Here is a 20,128-nt window from a genome sequence, read left to right on the forward strand (position 1 = left end):
CATATTTTCAAAAGACTTGGAAATATTTGAAAGGTATTCTTTGAAAATTTAGTATGTAGGATGGAGGATGCACAAGTAGTCAAAGACTACTTCATCTTGTATCACAAACATTTAAAAAGGGAGGAGAGTATCTGGTTGGCTACAGAAAGACCTTGTGAGGAATGGGAATAAAAAAGTATGAGAAAAAAAAGAAATTTAAAATAATATGGGAATGAAAGTTCTAAGAAATAGTAAAGGCTTAAAGTTAATAAGGAGAGTCAAAATTAAGATATGATATTTACAAATTTATTCAGTTTAACTGAAAACAACAGCAAAGGATAACAAGTAGCCCAGTTTTCACGTGGAGGGGAAAGTAAATATAGATAATATCAGGAATGTTGTAAGTTCCAGGAGGGCATGAATTTTTGTCTCTTTTATTCCTTGATAGGTCCCTTAGAATAGTGCCTGGAACGTAGCAGACACTCCAAAAAAAATTGTTGAATGAAGGAATGAATCAAATGATTCTTTGCTTTATTTTCTACCTTTATTAAGCAGTGAAATGACCTCATGCTTTTGGCCACATCCATGAAGTGCGACATATGTACATATGACCCAAGGAATCAAGTGATATTAAATAACAAAGCAAATTTCATGGAACTCCTGAGCAATTCTGGCTAAAGCCTAAGATAATTTTAGTAGCAGGAACTCTTGGAACACAATGCCATTGCAGGGCCACAAGCTACTATTCTTAAGGATTTTTTTAATAAAGACTAGAAGGTAACTACCACAGTGATGACACTTTTAAAAGAAAACAAAGGATGATCCAAGGAACTACTATTCCTAACTCTTATTTTGCAGACTTAAAAATATACAAGGAAAAAATCACAATGATTTGTTATACATTTGTTATACATCCTGTAACACCCTGGGTATGAGTATAAAAACTGGTCCTATGAGAATATGTTAACCTTCACTGTAAAATGTGAGATAGAAGGGATAGGTATAATCTCAACTTTCCAAGGCTTTTGATTTTGTTCTGTATGACATCCTTGTCCATAAATTGGGAAAATATTCTCTAAACCACACAGATTTGAATGGTAGCCAAAGGAATAGTGAAATAATTTGTTCATTAAATTTAAAGAGGTCTGTGTAAAGAGAGTTTTTGAAGTCTAGCCCTTGAAAGACAAGATCAGAACTGTGTGACCTTGGTAGACTGAAGAAGTGGTCAGAAATCATGAAGCCAAGGAGGAAAAAATAAACTCTTTAAATACAAAATGTGGAAGAGTTGGCTGGAAGCAAATCTGGCAAGGGAAAAAATGCAAAATTGGAATAAATGAAAAGGTAAACATTTACTTTAGAATTCATGCAGTGTGTAGATAATTAAAAATATGTATCTGATAGGAGTATACAAGAGCCTTTTTTTAGTACTATGCATATTTTTGGACTCCAGAGCTAAAAGCAGGTATGACTTGAAGAGCCACGAAGATGGGGGAAAAAGAGAAACTAAAGCAAGGAAAGGACGACAAAAATAGGTATAATTCAGTTCACAGTCTTAAGGCGCATGACATGAAGACATGATCACCCAGTGTTGTTCTCTGTACAGAGGCTAGAACCACAGGACTGGGCATAAAGGATTCTGTGAGGGATTAGCTATAAGTAAGAATTTCCTGAGAGTGAGAGTTGTGAGATATCAAAATAGGTTACTGAGGAAGGGTATGTTGCTCCTTTTCCGGAAGGCCTTAAAAATAGGAGAGGTGGAATCTTTATGAAATAATTTGGGTATGGTATTATCTGAAGGAGGGAAAAATGATATGACCTTGCATGGCCCTTGCTGCTATTAATATCCAACATTTCTACTCTTACCTTGGCTGAATGAAAATGTAGATGTGTATTTGTACCAAAAAAAAGAAAAAGAAAGACTCTTTTGCTCTACTGTAACAGAGCAAAATTTATCTTTCTCATAAAGAGCCATTCTAAGGCAAGTGAAATCCCCAAGCCCACCCTGAAATTCTCCATATTAAATTCAGAGAAGCAGTTATTAAATATTCATCTTAACTTAATTTTTTTCAAAGGAACTGGATAGAGACTGTGTCATTATTCATTGTTTTTCAATTCAGAAGATATAAAAGATGAACATTTTTATATAATTTTGACTTTTAGAATCCTCAGGAAAGTGGCCAAATAACGATTTGGTCTGTAAACTAGTTGTTTGATGATCACGTCCACTTTTCTAGCATCTGAAAGTAATGTGCTCCCCCTCACTTCTCAGAACTCTCTTATTACTGGATCCACCCACAGGCATGAGTGACACCGACATAAAAGTTATTCCAGGGGTGTCTTCACTGTGAAAGGCAGTGTTTGCCAACAGGTCCTTTCTTACTGAGTTAGAAATCTCAGAGGTTTCCTGTTTACCACAAGCCCTCTCAAAGCGCCTGAGATACGTAGGCAGCCATTTTGAGCTTTCACTTTGCAGTCACCTGCCCAGCGTCTTAAATTAAATTCAGTCTTGGATATAATGTGCCATTGTTGCTTATGGAGTTCTTGAGTGGCACTGACCCCTGGTGCTCATCAACTGGTACAATAAAGATGTGTAGACACATAAATGAAGACATATGTGCTTATATCTATACCATAGTGTTCTGCCTATGAAAGTAGGAAAAAAAGCTGGTACATGCTGAAATTATACAATTACATCCTCACACTCTAGGCTCTGATAGAGCAAGCTATGTGGTACATTGTAGGAAAAAAATGTGAACTTCTGTAACACACCAGTGTGTGATTTTTCTTCCAACAATCATAAATATATTGCCAATTATGTCAGCTGTTTTTGTGCAATTAATTCGTATATTTTATTAGGTGTGTCTTATAAAGTTGATAGCCGTAAAATTACTTCTAAAAGAATATATTTAAAGAGGTTGCATTGCAGTTAAACCCAGAGGTCTTAAACACAAAGAATTCTAAAGAAGTAGGTAAATGTATACAATTCTAAAGTGGAAACTCAGCCACCTATAGAAGAATATTGTAATAGACCATAATATGAGGAGATGACGGAGAAGGAAGATCAAGAGGAGTAGAAAGGCAGGGGAAGGAAGAGATAATGACCAGGGTAATACCAGGGTTGGTTAGACCTACCCGCGGCACTTTGAAGGAGAGCAAGATGACTGCCCCAAGCCTGGAGACAAGATATCTGTAATACTCTCTGTAATTCTCATCTTATCATAAATGAAGTTGAATCTCCTGACCCATCCTCAGGAAGACACCTGTTCTGATGGTTTTTACCAGGAGTTGAGATGAATACGTGCTGATTCATACACATTCACCTGATTTCCCTTGTGAGCAACCCCATTCATTTGTAGAAAGAAGGGGGAAAAAACCGTTGGTGCTGAGCAGCCAGTAAATACTGATATTTTAATGAGAGGTATCTAACTCAAGTTTCATTCTGTTCCCCTGCTAGCACAGTGAAGTAAACACTTTTTTTGCGTCAAGAATAAGAGAATGTTAGATACATTAAAGAACATTGATTTTAAAAGTATTTCTTAGATTCCACTACATCCCTCTGAACATAACATTTTCTGTACAGAATTTTAACTGTAAAGTACCCTTTTGAATATTACCTTGCAGCATGGAGAAGTAGCAGAGTGGGTGGTTCGATTGCTAAGTGGAGGACTGGATTTATAGGGGTTCAGATTATAGCTCTAACACTAGCTCTGTGATCCTGTGTAATTTAACCTCTCTGTCCTGCAGTCTTTTTTTCTGTGAAATGGAAATGGTAATAGTGCCTTCCTCGTAGGCTGCTATGAGGATTAGAGTCAATATATGTAAGGTTTTTAGTGCCATAATATTTTATAATTTACAGCTAATTATTTATTAAATTTCTAAATATGATTAGTAGTTCAAAGTGCATAACGTAACCTTGATTTTAACTGTTTATTTTGCTTGAGGTTGAGGTGAACCAACTTTTCAATGCCAAAAAAAAAAGAAATTGAAAAAACAATTATATTTACCAGGCAATTAAACATTTTTGTCAGCTTATTGTTTCTCTAGAATTATATCCTTTGGAGAAGCATTCTGACCTCCTTTTGTCTTACACCTTTGTTGAATTTATACCATTTAGGAATTTGAAAGGGGACTTTAGAAATTGAACCCAGCTCCCCTTATATGTCTGAGGAAAATAAGACTCAAAGGAGTTGACTGGCCCAGTGACCTGCAGCTTCTGGGTAGCGGAACCCACCCAAGAGCCTGATTCCAAATAGAGCTTTCTTTCCACTGCATTCTACTGCTTTGTGGTGCTTTGGATTTTGAAAACAAATTGCACTAATTGCTAAATATTTTATTAATATTTTTACTTTAAAAGAACAGCAGCTTTCTGCACCTGATGTTATGTTTGTATTCCTTTGTCAAGCTCAAAGTGTAGTTTGTTGTTTTATCAATTATTCAACAACATTGTTAGGTTTCTCTTTGAGCCAGGCACCAAGCTAAGTGTTGGTTTGGGGCATTTGTATTCAGTAATCAGAGGAAAGAAGCTTGTTCCTTTCTTTAAAGCTAGCATTTCCCAAGGGATATTCCTGATAAGTCTGTAAATACTCCAGATTGTGGCATTCAGCATATTAAAGACTATGAAAAGTCCTGTAGCAATTTTTTCCTCGTTTTTTTTATTTTCTGACTTTTTTCAGGGTGTATGTTAGCGGGGTGGGGGGGGTGTTAACTTGTTAGCATCCTTAGCAGCCAGTGATCTTTGGAATCCACTTTGAGATTTCTAAGGAGTGGGGGGGGTGGGGGGGGGCGTTAACTTGTTAGCATCCTTAGCAGCCAGTGATCTTTGGAATCCACTTTGGAATTTCTAAGGAGAGTCATGAGCTTGCTTCCACCAATGCTTGCTTTCTTTTAAACCCTAGGTTTTAGAGAATCAGCATGAAAAGCTGTCCATGTCAGTAACTTCTGATCTATCAGAGCATAGTCTTTTTTGTAGGGGAAGTACTGTAATACTTTCCATGTAGTATTATCTGCCAAGGATGACTTGTGCTTTCCTTGAAAAGAGCCTGGGACAGAATGTGTAGACATGCTGAGATAAGGAGCCTCCAGCCAGGCCTTCGGCCTAGGACCCAACTCCGCTCCCCTACAAGCCAGCGGTGCCCACCCTGTGCAGCTCGCTTGCTTGCCCTGCCTGCATCTTGCGGAGGAAGCATTCTGTTCGTATGAGAACACCTCTATTCCTAGCTCTCTGACAGTTTCACTTTCCATATCCCCTCAGTTCTAAACATGTGGAAAAAGAGATAAAGAAAGGTGATGAAATGAAAAAATCGAGTAGGGAATGTTTCTAATAGAGGGAAGAAACTTGTATTTATGTGCCTGCTTTGTTTGCGGTTTTGACTGGGTTTTGGAGGGGGAGGAAAGTGTCCTCCAAAGGTCATTTTACAAGATAGGGTGGGAGGTGAGTATGTAGTGTGAAGTATTGGTTAGCACTGAGAATAAAATAAAACACTGTGCTAGTTTTTATTAGAATAATGTCTATACCGTGATTCATTTAGGAAAGGAAAGAAGACAGCTTGACTAAAAAAAAACTTTTCAAATTTGTGATTCTTTTTCAGGGCATTTAACCAATAATAGTGAAAACAGATTAGTGTTAATTTAGGCTTCATGGTAAATTGTACAATTTACTGTATTTTGAAACTGATAAATTCTGTTCACCAAATAGGACATAAAAAGACAATGATGGAAAAAAGGATCAAATTTATACTACTCCTCCAAAAAATGACAGGGGAAGGAGAATTGAAAATATATACCCATTATTCCTTAAATAAGGTTTCCTTGAATAGGAAATTTTGACCCCTCCCCTTACTTAAAATACTGTAGTTTTTTGTTGGACATTTATATTTTATAACATTTAAAATTAAAATGTCTATTGTCCTTCTTTCTAATTTCCTATTTATTAAAGTTCATAATCCTTCAATTTTGTATTTTTCCTCTTAAAAATGCTTTAATTTAAAACATACTAGATGATTCAATTTGTCTATTCATTCTAAGTTGGAAATTAATCTGTTTGCTTGAGGCTACATAGCTTACTCTCATTGGATGTGTGTGTCCAAAGATATGTGAATATTTCCCATTCAGTGAGACACTGGGATTATCACTGAGATCTTAATCAAAACTGTGCTGATTGCTTGGGAGTTGGGCCCTATGAGAGAGGAAATAAATCAACCTTAAACAATGACTTAGTTACATTAGTAATGTTGTGAGATTGTTTATTTCTAAAAGAGTCTTTAGACTTTGATTTTAAAAATATAATTCTGTATTTTACATTTGCAGAAATTTTGTGTTGTATTTGTCAGATTACTCATGTTACTGTCCATATTTAGCACTGCAAAATGAACTTATATCCCCAAGACCTATTTCAACCAGTGGGCACTACTTCAGTGAAGTAGCCACATCTCACGGGAAGACACACCATTGGATTCAACTAATATAAATTTAGAAACCTTTTGCCTTATACTGTATTCTTCATGTTTCAACGTATTTATAATTTCCATAAAATTAACCAATGTTAAAGCGAAGAAAAGTTTACACGGAGAATTTAAGAAATTAAATTGCATCCAACTAAATTTTTACAAATGAATGTGGATCTGTTTTTTTATGTGAGCCTCACAACCTCATTATAAATATATGTGTTGTTATTCCCATTCTATAGCTGAGGAAACTAAGGTTTAGGAAACTCTGAAATGGCCAAATTTGTACCACCAGTGACCGGTAGAGCACTGGAGTAGTCACCCTCCACGTGTAGCCTTGCTCCATCCGTGGTTTACATCCCTCCCCAGATGTCATCTTTTCAAATAACCCTTCCCTGACAGCATTATCCACCTCAGCCCTTTCCTGTTTGGACACCGCCTACCTAGCCTGTTCTGCTGTGGTATTTTCTCTGTAGCATTTTCCTATCTAAAAGCATTGTATTAGTCCCCTTGTTTATTGCTTCATTCTCCCTTTAAAGCCTCAGTTTCATGATGACCAGGACCTTTGTTTTGTTCACATTGGTGTCTCTGGCACGTAGGATCGTGCTTGAAGCATTTATGTCTCTGTGACTGTTGATCAGACTTTTTCATTGATATCTGTAATATTAAACATCATGCTTTTGGCTCATGGCCTCCGATGACATCAGCTTAGCCAGGATTTGATTGCCCACGTAGTCCAAGCTAGAGTTTAGTTTAAAATCTGTGTTGATTTCTTCTCAAGTGCACACGGAACATTTTCCAGGATAGATCACATCTTGGGTCACAAATCAAACCTCGGCAAATTCAAGAAAATTGAAATCATATCAAGCATCTTCTCAGACCACGCCATGAGACTAGATATCAATTACAGGAAAAAAACTGCAAAAAAATAAAATCTATGTTGAGAATACACCAAATATGTGTAGTTACACATAGTTCATCTGCTCCAGAGCGGGGGCAGATAGCCTGCCTTGTGTCCCGTTAGAGGATCTGCACTGTGTACAGGCACCTTAATCACATTTCTGACATTTAACTGTCACCCTTCCTGACCACCAGCCCTGACAAAAGTTCTGAAGCATTAAAACCGTGCGTTACACAGCCCTAGCGTGTTTTACAGTCAGAGGAGCAGTCATGTAGAGTCCTCTTGTCCTGGAGTTTTACACAGATAAAGAGAGGATATAGTTTTGAGAGGAATGCTCTAACTACAAAGTGCATCCTGAAGGCCATTTAGCTCACAATGAAGGTCTGTGTTTTAAAATAGCACTATAACAAAGTAACTACAGAGTTTTGGCAAGGGCTTCTACTATTTATAGAACTAAGTAAGGCCTAGTAAATAGTGCCACAGTACCCAGTTCTCCCTTGCCATAACCCCAAACTTATGAGAAGCACTGTAATTATATTTTTCTACTTAAAAAAAAAAAATCATAGTAGCCATTATCAGTTTAACCATACGGAAGCTCAGGCTGAGATTTCTCTTTTAAATGCATAGTTTTGATTTTCAACAGCTGCACCGGGTCTTTAATCATATATTATCTTTATGAAGCCTTTTTCTAACATATGTTAATTGGCTGTTTTCTGTGACAAATTATGAGCTCTTACTTTGATGAGGTTCAATTGCAATCATGTTGGAGTCGAGTGTGTAGAGTTTCCACCCCTGCTGGCTCCTCAAACCACGACAAACATCCGCACGTCACTGCAGTGCTGAGTAATGGCAGGATTTGGGCTGGCTGATTTCGCTACAGATTTTTTTTTTTTCCACAGGATATTTTCAGCTTCTTTGTACTAAATCTGTTGCAGGGTTTGCCCTTTTTAGCAGAAGCATGCTCTAAAATTAACATCAAATCTTATTGGAGATTACTATAATACAGTGAGAAATATTTCATAATACAACACCCCAGCGTCTGTTTTGCTTTACTAAAATTTTAATACATTTGTTAGACGTTTTGTAGAAAAGTCAGTCATTCATGAGTGGTGTTTTCTAAATCATCGGCATTTTGTAATAAATGTTTTGAATTTTCCTCTTTTGAGGAAAAGAACAGTTATTTATTGAGAGCTGATCAAGTATATATTTAGCCATCATGAAGAAAATGCACATATTCTTTTTTTCTAGGTGTTGCCAAACATCAGAATGCTAAAGATTCCATTGCATTTTCTTTTTTCTTTGTAGTTACATCTGTTGGTCAAGTGATAAAGAGAATTACATGTTCCATCAAGGTTAATGTCCTGTAAGATGCATAACCTCCATCCAGTCGTCTGTCCTAACGTCAGTTTTTAATGTACGATTGGGATGAACAGATATGTTCTAATCCATCTACTCTGAGAACTGTGGCAGATAGCCTGCATCGCATAACAGCAGGTGATCAGTGATAGCTGTTGTTAGACGAGATATAAAAATACAGTCCATTTGTTTATATTCACAGGAAAATAGTCAGGGCAGTGATTAAGGTCTTCAGAAACTATGTCAGACACCAGTCATATTGGGATTAATTTCACTATGTTTCTGCCTTGCTACCTAAGGTAAAGGATCTGTAAGCTGAGGTTCTCCAAAGCCAAAGCTAGGGGTCATATTTCCATACAGGTATTAGAGTTTAGAATAAGATGAGCCAGATGTGAATAGGAGCTACTCCTCAAGAGGCTGTTTTTAATCAGCCGTTTCCCTGGAGTAGCACACAATCAATGAGCTCTAAATCCTGAGGCTACCTGCGCACATAGGAAGGCCTGGGAACATCATTATAGAACTTGCAATTGAGCATACTTGAAAAAATTAGAGCAGAAATTAAGGGTAAGAAAGGTTAACTTCAGAAGTCTTACTTTGCTACTTCTGTTTTAGAGGGTCTTAAAGAGATCATTTCAAATGTTAAAAAAAAAAATATTAAACTCAACTAAATGCAGGTACTACTCTATTAAAAGATCCCTATAAATAAACCAAATGAAAAGTTATTATTGATTTGTTAGCCAGAACTGTTTAAACATGTGTACCATTTTGAGAAGGTACACGTGCATCAATGTCATCCTGAGTAAATAAATATAGTTTTTTTTTCATTAATAGCACTATGGCTAGAGAGAAAGGCTTCAGGAGTCCTGCATGATGCTTCGGTGTGACTGTGGAGTCAGGCGGTGCCCTGTCTTCAGCTAGTGGACACAAGGAAATTTAGTTCCACTTGATAAGACATATATACTTAATTGGCTTTAAGAAAATAAACCAAGGTAAAGAATGATGTGTAAATGAAACAGAGAACTTAACTATATGAAAGCCCGTGAGCCATGTGGCTTAATTGGGGCCAGTTGGGATCATTTAATGATTGCTGTCAGAAGATCAGATTTAATTCTCTTTATAAGAAGACCACAGTGGGATAGAGTTAAACAAATTGTCATCAGAGGTTTCAGATGAACAAAGCCTTAATTAGGTTGATTAGGATGCTGTAAAGGAGATGAAGAGAAATAGAAAAATTGGTGAATCACTGGGTTCCATGTTAAGCCACATATAATAGTAATATCAAATATCTGTATATGATTTGAGATATGATTATGGCATTTTGAATATTATATAAATTAGCATAGAAGGTTTCTATGTAAATGTTTTAAATTTCTAAAGTTTAGCTAGAAACCAAAGTAAATGACATCCAATGAATGTATATAGTAGATGATTTATCAAGCATGTTCTTAATGTAGAACAAAAACATTCACAGGAGGACAATAGTATTTCTTCTCATTTCAACGTCATCTTTAAATGTTACATAAATTGGTAACGTAAATAACAACAGAGGCAAATTGTTTTCAAGGACATAATTTTCAGTCATTTAATGTAATGTTTGAATACAGTGTTATTTGATTACTTAGCCTTTACTTAGAATGTCCTTTTAACCATTCATATCACAATCCTATTATTATTGTGATTATTTACTAATGATAATACTCAGGACTACTCAGGTGTCTTAAAATGTACTCTTGTTTTACCCACATGTTATGAAAGACTAAGATGTGTTTTTAACATTTGGTGCAGTTTCGTAGGAAAATATTCCATCTGCACGTGTGCACACACACACACAACACATTAGTAAGGCTGAAGACTATATCTAATACACACAGGCTTTTGAGGAAAAAAATGTGTATAATATTTACATTTTAATAATGAAATATGATGTATTAAAGATTAAGAAAATAAAGGATGTAAGATTTTTCTGACAGGATCATTAAATGCCTGGGAATTCAGATTTTTGTCATAAGATGAAAATTTATAACAGCAACATCTCCCGTTTCAGCTTGCTTTGAAGGCTGACAGTTCTGTTTCACTGGTATTGGTGTTGTATAGTGCTTAACTTGCTTTGTTCAATAATAGCAACAAAAAATCCAGCTGCATGTGCTTTTGGTGAGGTTACAGCTGGGGAACAAAACACACTCTGTGATGCTTAGTAGCTCTTGCTTTGTGATGAGGACAGTGCCGGATTTACCTTTGGGGTGAACCCTGCCACATCACCAAGTGGCCTTTGAAAGAAAACATGGTGGCCACACTGCTGTGAAAATTTAGGAAAACAAAGACTTGATGGAACCCTGACTTAATTACTCGATGTGATGTAGAAAGACTAAAAACTGTGGTGTGGTTGGATAGCACAAGGCTTTTGACATATTTCGACCATTTGGAGTTTATTTTAGCATGGCGTTTGGAGGATGCTGTTTAAGCTCTAGTGTGAAAAAAATATCCAAGGCAAAATATACTGTGGATGATCATGACAGGGAAGCTGTGCTTCTGTTGTGTTTATTGAATTGTTTATAATGCAATACAGTTGTTTAAAGGTATGTGTCTCCTAAATTCTAGAATTGTGTAAATAAAATGATTTATATCGGTGATCATGGCAGGTTAGGCCCACTTATTAAATTAATTGCAGGGGTTTTCAAAACGAGTTCCTTTTTAGCCTTATTATATTTTTGACATACATTTCATCTCCTTTTGTCCTTGGGGAAAGATATTAAAGTAGGACTAGAAACATTAATGTAGAGTTTTCAGCAGCCATGGTCATTGGGAAAATTGATATATTTCCCTAGTTATTTCTGCTTTTGCAGCCTGAAGCTCTTCCATGACTGATACTTATGAGAAATTTCTTAATTTTTATAACACCGTAAGTTTTTCTTCATATAATGATTATTGTTGATGGATACATGAGCTGTTACCTTTAGAAGTTGATCATTATCTCTGTAAAGTGAGTCTTCATGGTATATGGAAAGACTAGGATTCACTTGATAACTTTATTGTGTATGACTTTCAATTTATGCCTCAAAACTGAAGCAACCTTACAAGCAGTAAGCAATGTTCCCAGTCCTGCCGTGTGCCTAGTCTTCACCTGTAGTACCACATGTAATGATTACAGCCATCCTGCAGATGAAGTATGTTCCCAACTTTTTGTAAGGCCAGGAGGGAATAGTGATTCCAAGTGATTAAATCATTAGTCTGTAATCACTCAGCTTTTAAGTACCAAAGTAGAGTTCAGACCCTGAGCTTTCCTGACTCCAGAATCCATTCAACTTCCACTTCTCAGTATAAATTATTCTTATTCCATACATGAGATGCTTTTTAAATATAATGAAAGATTAAGTGAGGTTATCAGTCTGCTTCTGTATAAATGAACATGTTCTTAGTAGTCATTAAAAATAGTGACTGAAGAAAATATTCACCTGAGAGAGAAAAAATCTTAATGAATTAATTCGTTAATCAACTAACAGTTATTAGCTCCTACAATATGCCTGGCACTGGGGTAGAAACTGAAAATGCAAAGGTCAGACAAAACAGACTTGGTCCACAGATGTTGAGGAAGACGGCAGACACACCATTTCAATTGTGACAAGTGCTACAAAGGAGGACGTGGTGCTATGAGTCCTTATAGGGGAATTTGATGTGATCAGGAGAGCATAGAGTGCCCTAGGGAGATGAAATATGCTGAGACAAGGGAAGGGAAGAAGTTACGGAGGCACAGAGGGGAAGGAGGAGAATTCCAGGCAGAAGGAATTGCATATGTAAAGGCCCTGTGGTAGGAAGGAGCATGACAGGTGTGGGGAACTGAAAAACAGATGACGTTTATTATTTGTATGGGTGATATTATGTTACTGTTTTGGAGATGACTCAAAATTCATCATATTAACTTGGAATAAATCAAGAAGATAACTTTGTTTGGCATGGTAGTATTCATCCAGTGGGGAAGAATGGGTAATTTTATTATCCTTTAGAGGATGCCTTAACTATGTGTCTTTAGAGTGAACTCAGCTTGCATTCATAGCTAGGGTAATATAAAATTATATATAACACATGGTAAGCTTAAAGAGACGTGGAATGACTTTCAGGACCAAGGAAATATTCCCTAACTCATAAGACATCACGTAGTTGAGTAACAGTGAGATTAATAATTGTTATATCTTTTGAAGTTCAGAATACTTCTTAAGAGAAAAACATTAAAAGTTCCACTTGTTCCTTTTAACGAAAATATAATTACATGCCTCATATGTCTTTCAAACATATCATAAAGTAGAAAGTTAAATGTATCTAGATGCACCATAACGAGCAAAGTTTTCTACTTAAAATAATAATGAATCATTTAATTGTTTGAATTAGTAATACCAGACTCGCAGCAACTGGGCTTATGATCATTTTTGTCCCTTGCTAAGTATCCAGCTTGTATTTATTTAACCATATAATTTCTTGTGTGATATAGCATGCTTGGTTTTCAGCCTGGAGTTTTTACAAAACATTTTATGAAGATGCTAGTGTTAGTGAAAATGTGAGTCAGTGAGAAAGTTATTTGCTAATATGAGTAAAAGAAAACCAGAATTCTTTATTGCACACTGACATCACATATTTTAATGTTTTATCATTATTCATAGACTGTTTTTATTTAAGTGACTGCACTGTGCTTATTGTAGCAAAATACATGCTTTGCAAAGATAAGTTTAGCAGCAGAGAATTAATTTCTTCCCACATCTTTTAATGTGGCATGGCAGTCTCACTCTAAGATCAAAACACAAAACTGAAGGTTATGTTTAATTTCTAAATCAAAGTGTTGTGGGAAGGTGATTGAAATCTGAAGATGACTCAAATCCACTTGATACGTGGCTTTCTTCCTACAGAAATCTTATGGTAGACTGCCATTTCCATGTTAGAAAGAACCTAATAGTGATGAGATTAAAATAAATAGTTTCACTGCATACTGAAAGTTTATGTTAGTTACTTTGGTTCTTAATCTGAATTTTTTTAAGAACTTTGAAAGTTTCAATAACATAGGAATCTCTCTCCCTCCATCACCACCCAGTATATCTTTTTTTTTTAACTGTGGGGGCAAAGAAGTAATCCATGTATTTTCCCAACAAACACTGATTATTGATTTCTTTTAACAGTTTTCATGATTCTGTTTTTTACCCCAAAAAAAAAAAAAAAAGAAAACCAAAAAAACTATATATATATATATATCCATTTGGCTCTTTGCCATATAGAATTCTTCATTTGCCTCGAGGGAGTAAATTAAGATTCTATGGCTGCATTAGATGTGTCAGATGATTTTGGTAAGGCATGGTAGATGGTAATAGCAGTGTATCTCCTACTTCACCAAAATGAACTTGTTTGTTTTCTTATTGTTATTTCTTAAAGCAGTCATATAAAATACTAACCTAGAGCTGAAATGGACTTTTTTCTTAGGTGTTTTAAAAAAATAGGAGTTAGAAATGTTGTCCCCGTGTGTGAGTTTTTCTCCTTGTCCCTTATCTGAACCTCTCAAAGGCCTCTCTGTGTGGGGTGTGCAGCCCAGCACATGCAGACAGTTCTGCTCAGAGAAGGAAGTGAAGAGTTTTGGTTCCCATTTTACACTTCTGGAACAGTTTAGGGAAGGAAGCACCTTTACACCTTTTATTGTTCGTGGTTGCTGACATCATATCCTTCCCTGACCAGTCTGTGCGTGTTTCCTGCCATTCTGTCAAGATTCTTCTGTGTTACTGGGAGGGATTTGTGGGAGGGAGGGAGGGAGGAAGAGAGCAAGAAAGAGTGAGGGCGGAGAGGGGGAAGGGGGGGGGTGTGTGTCACTCAAGGGAACTTGTTTGTAAATGAGAGAGCCGGGGTGGGAGAAGGATCTTTAGCATCTGTCCACAAGAAATACTTCTCTCCTTGGGTCTCAAACCACTTTGCCTTCATCTGTCTGCTTATGCCAAACTCAAAGTGAACAGAAGCCTGCCATATGAAGTTCCCCTTTTTAGTAAGCAGCCTGATTTTATTTTTCTTATATTTAGGTTGGCAAAAAGAAAAAAATGCAGAAGACTGTAGCTCTATAGTGTAACTATGATAGAGTATTTCTTTTTCTTTTCTTTTTTTTTTTTTAATTACTGATTGTTTCTCCATAACTCTGTGCTTTTCCAAGAATTCTTCTTTCATGTGGAAAGAAGTTAGCAGCAAGGCTGCTGGAATTATTTTAAGCTACGGTTGATTGTACATAATGAAAGTTCTCAGTGTAACTCGATTTCTACTATGTGTAGTTTAGCTATTAGATTCTTTTCTTCATATACATACAAAACAATTTTTCAGATTACTGAAGTTATATAATCTTTTTCAGCCTCTCTAGGCCTCCTACAAATTAATACTTGAAACCAATATTACAATATAATTTTTGCATAAAAATCAGGTTAGAAAAATAGTTATGCTGAGAAAACAGCTACTGAGCTATTGTCGACCTTCCTAACTCTTTGAATTTTTACTGACAGCCTTGAAATGTGGTGACCTATAATCTAATGTTCTAAACTGAATGTTCCGAGGCACATTTTACTTCATGAGAAGTCTCATCGTCACCGCATCTTATTCTGCATATGTTCTTATATGAAATTTTGCATTTCAGAAATGTTCAAAAGGCAACATACTTCAAGAAATATTCATTTTTATGGGAAATAAAATATTTTAATTTTTTTTTTAATTTAAGCTTGTATCCCTCTACATTACCTTGCATATTTCAAAAAAAGGAAAATATAATGTCATTTTTAATCAACTATTTTATATATATCGACACATCCATTCTTTCTGGTAAAATATTTCCCATCATGTTTTGAGAATTAAAAAAGAAAATCCTTGCTCTGCTCTTTTTAAGAAGCGTCCCTCATTTCAAAGTTGTGAAATATGGGGTGGCGAGATGGAGGAACTCTTCTAAGTTTGATTCATCAGGAACTCTTGTCTTTCCGAGGAGACTTTTCCTCAGGGTTGTTTCTCTACTCATTTGGTTATTTGTGTTTTGAAATCAGGACCCGCAGAGGTTCTCTTCTTCCCCGCCTCGTTCCACACTCTAATCTGTTCACCCTGACCTTCCACCTTAAAGTGAATAAGCGCTTAGGCAGGCGTAGTCCTGTAAGCCGATAGTGCCACCGGCCTCAGCTCAATGAAAGAAAGGAAATTGTCCCACATGCATTTGCTGTGGATTCATGGGTTGGCTTTTCTGTGATTGAGGAAGGCTGTTTGTCTCTTTGGGGTCTTACACATGCATGGGAAATACCATTCTAACGTGCTGCTTGCTTCTAAGGTAAGACGACAGGAAACACAGGAAAGTTGTCTGGTTGAGTTATATATTTAAGACCATCACTAAAATTAGGTAGATGGACAGTGTTTGGCCAAAGTGAATATGCATTTGTACTTTGTGGATTTTTCATATTTTAATGTGATTTTTTAATATATCTTATAGCTAATTTTTTCGTGTCTATTTGTCAAATGTGTGTTATGTATATAACTCTAAAACTCTGAACTACTTCCAACATTTAAAATTACTGCTGGAGTAATAGTTTTGATGAGCACTGTGTGGTCATGATATTACTCAACATATGTATATGTATATATATTCTCAGAGGCAGAACTGAACTACGGTTTAATAGAAGGCATTGGGCAAAAGAGAATGGATGGTCTTAGTATTTAAGCAGCACTTAATCCACCAGAACTAATTATATCATAATAGCTTTTGCAATTAGATAATCAGAGAAAACTTAAACTTAAAAACTGTACTCAAGATGATAAAGAATTTAGAAATTAAATTAAAGAAATCAAAAGACAGCTGATGGGATCAGACCAAGGGTGTAACAGTTCCCATTCCTGTTCCAATAACTTTGAATTGGAGCCAAATAATCTATTAAATAGCCAGGACGTTGGCTTAGCATTACATAATGCATGTGGGAATTTATCAGGCCAGTTGTCAGACACCAACTAAAATAAGCAGGGAAATTCTGAGCCGCGTGTAAAGTAGTGGCTCTCTTTGCCATAAGCCTGGATAGAGTAATTGAAGCTGTTACTTGCAGATGAAGAAGCCATTGTGGAATGCCTTTTTGTTAACTTCCACATTTCACAGCAATCCACTTTCACTCAAATATTTTCAGATGTAATTTAAAACAAAGGAAAATGTATACGTTTGGGGGGTATACACTGGGTTCTCTAGGTTTATCTTATGTTATTGATAATCACTTCTTTCATTTTAATTCATAGCCTAAAGATATCCAGTATATGACAAGCTTCTATAATTTTGTATCTTACTCCCCAAAGAGATATGATATGTCTTTTTAAGATACTTAAATTTAAGGGACTGATGGCTTTTAAGAAGTATAGTTATAAATGGAATAATACTCTAATTTTCTCACCATTTCTTTCTTTTCCATGAATGATTATCTTTTTTGATTCTTATATTCAAGAAATAGCTTAAGGGCTTTCAAAAGGAAAAGGAGATCTCACTGCTGATAGCTGCTTGTTATGTAAGATTAAATATCCCACATTATTTTTACAGTGTTCTCATAGCAGTGACTTTTTAAAAATAAGATTAAAGGATTTAGATTTAAATTAGTTGACATTTACATATATCAAATAGCACTTTCATAATAGTCCATCCTATTTGCATAACGAGGGACGTTATCACCTCTGCTGTCAAAACATGAGATTGTTTTCCCTTCAGAAATGAATTAGCTGCCCTACTTAGCATACACAGGTACACAAAGGTTCATTAACTCTCTGATTTAGGTAATTTTTCATAACAGGAGGGTGAAATAGTCACCTAATTTCATTAAAAATGTTAAGAAACTCTTTGCAAAAGATACATTTCAAGTGTTGGGCTTTAAAGCATAGTTTTCGTCATTAAAATGACTTGTTAAATTACTCACAAGATTATTTTAATCATTAAAACAAACCATTCCTACTTGACATGCTCCTGCATGTGATATACCATGTACTTTTAATAAATGCTTATTTTCATTCATTTGATTTGTATAGTTTTATTTTTAAAAAATTAGAATGTGACAGTTCTTACCAATCTGGCTTGCTATTAAACTGGTGCTTAATTTTTATTTTTTGTTCAGCAGGAACGAATGCAGGAATTTGGGAACTGAGCAGTGCAAGTGCTGAAGGAGGAGATTTGTTTGGAGGAAACAGGAAAGAGAAAGAAAAGGAAGGAAAAAATACATAATTTCAGGGACGAGAGAGAGAAGAAAAACGGGGACTATGGGGAGAAAAAAGATTCAGATTACGAGGATTATGGATGAACGTAACAGACAGGTGAGTGGGGTAAACTTTTTTTTTGTATTATTATTTATGTGGACCATTTGTTACATTTCCCCCAGATATGTTACAGGTACTGAAAACATTTTGAGCTTGTAAACATCCATTAAGAGAAGTTTTATTGAATTAAATGTGGTCAGTTTAAGTGCTAATAGTCTCATAAGTAAAGGGGGAAAAATCTCTCTATAAGAAATAGACTTTACACATTCATGATTATTCACTTTTTACTTAAACATGAATTTTAAATGGGAGCTGCATGTGTGTCACGTGAATAAGCATAATATTGTTCCACTGCACTCAGCATCAAACAAACATATCTTCATGGGTACGAGGCCTTTTGTGGTCCTCCATTTAAAGGTTTATGATATAGGCTAAGTATCCTGTATAAAAATGGCTTTCATTCTGTTCACAGTAAAAGAGACTTTGAAATACAACCAGAGTATTTAACTTTGTGCTGACAACAACCCCCCTAGAATATTACAAGAACTATCAGTTAATTCATACCATTTTCTTTAAACCCTGAATTTTATAAATCTAAAGGCACAATGTTATAATAATTTTTTTCTAGAACTCCAATGTCTGTATGCTACAATTAATCTGTTCTAAACATTTCATACATCCAGATGTTCTATTCAACAAAGTTGTATATTATGAATATCTGTGATTTGACTCTCTCTTCACCCTTGGGGAGAGTGGAATTAATTAGGCGGAGTAAGAATAGCTGGGTGGTTAAATAGCAAATAATGGTTCCTGAGAGATATTACGGTACTGCCAGATCCCAACCATTGCAAATGCATAATGGAACCTACAGAATAGGCATTCCTTGACCATGGGGGAGCAGAGCATTTAGGCTGTTGCCCGTTTACACTGGGGAAAGCTAAGAGAACAGTCTTGGAGACGCCCCACCAAACTATGATTTCCACCAAATAAGAACGCTCTTTCTCCTCTGCTGTGCCTTTTTAGCTTCTTGGACCTTCAGGTGAGACTAGAACTGATTCGTGCTTTAAAACTTTTTATTGCTGCACGTGTAAATTATAATGAATAGAAGTTGTTATTTATGCCATCAAAGCCAGTATGCCATTAAGAGGTAAAGAAACTTTTTAGATTCTGAGGTTTATACTCCTTTAAATTGCTATACTTAAGGTACATATGACTTGAACTCTTTGGGGCTAAAAATTGAGCTAAAGGATGAATAGCGCTAAGATTTACGATGGATTCCTTCAGTGTTTTCCTACACATTGTGTATTGCTATGGGTCAAGCCAGCAAGCAATAATTCTGTCAATATAAAGCCACAGTATTTTTTAATTGATTTATAGCTCGAAATTGAAATTAAGACTGAAATATGGAACATGATATGCCACTGACTGTTTAGACCTTATTGTTTGGGCTAGCATCTATTTGGGGTGCAGTCAAAAATTTATGTGAATTAGCATCTATACTTCATTAATAATGCCAGGTAACTTTTAGGTTCATAAAATTTATTTTATCTTCCTTTTGCTTACAAAGACAAAAGAAAGTTTTTGCAGGTTGAATTCATGATCTTTCATTATGCTTTATAAAGGAATATAAAATTCACACAGGCATACAGGAATATTAACACCGTACTTTTGAGCTAACAATTGAATTTTTTTTGTAATTTAAATATAGTTGCCTCTACAATTGCTGTTACTCTCACCCATGTCAGAAGTCATAATAACTTTAAGAGAAGAAAATTTCTCTAAATTCAGCTTAGTCTTATTTTTTTTTTAATCCTGAAGATGAATTCCTCGATTTTATTCTATGGAATGTAGGATCCGTGTTGTCTTTTCTTCATCTTTAGTTAGGTTCATTTGGCTCTTTAATTCAATACTCTTAAATGGAATTAGTAAAATTGCAAACTTCCATGTTTTAGTATATAGTTCAGTGATTATTTTGAATGGCTGTTGACAACCTTAAACAGCCATCTTACTTATAAATATTTGTCGTGCGCACCTCTCATCTACTGCAAGAGTGGTCATAAGAGCCATTTGGGAGAGAGCCTAAAAGATGTAGGTCACTTCTGTTAATCAGCACCAGCAAATCTGCAACGGCGGCACATGAAGTGAGGAGACACCCCTAACCTAGGCTCCCTGTAAAGTATGTGTTCAC

At 35.7% G+C, this 20,128-nt stretch overlaps 1 protein-coding gene across 15 annotated transcripts in view; it reads left to right on the forward strand.

Annotated features, from left to right (window-relative positions):
• MEF2C (myocyte enhancer factor 2C) overlaps positions 1-20,128 on the forward strand; it is a 163,517-nt gene that overhangs the window by 56,582 nt on the left and 86,807 nt on the right. For 7 of the 15 annotated variants that reach the window (XM_057739499.1, XM_057739609.1, XM_057739595.1 and 4 more), the window contains one exon: positions 17,802-17,997. In XM_057739499.1, coding sequence (XP_057595482.1) covers positions 17,944-17,997 — 54 coding nt within the window. In that variant the 5' untranslated portion in view covers positions 17,802-17,943. Of the gene's footprint in view, positions 1-14,560; positions 14,690-15,892; positions 15,995-17,801; positions 17,998-20,128 lie in introns of those variants that run through there. The other 8 variants (XM_057739507.1, XM_057739579.1, XM_057739570.1 and 5 more) reach the window with 5 other exon arrangements.

The sequence above is a fragment of the Hippopotamus amphibius genome, chromosome 1 (genome assembly GCF_030028045.1).
Source record: "Hippopotamus amphibius kiboko isolate mHipAmp2 chromosome 1, mHipAmp2.hap2, whole genome shotgun sequence".
Lineage (NCBI taxonomy): Eukaryota > Metazoa > Chordata > Mammalia > Artiodactyla > Hippopotamidae > Hippopotamus > Hippopotamus amphibius.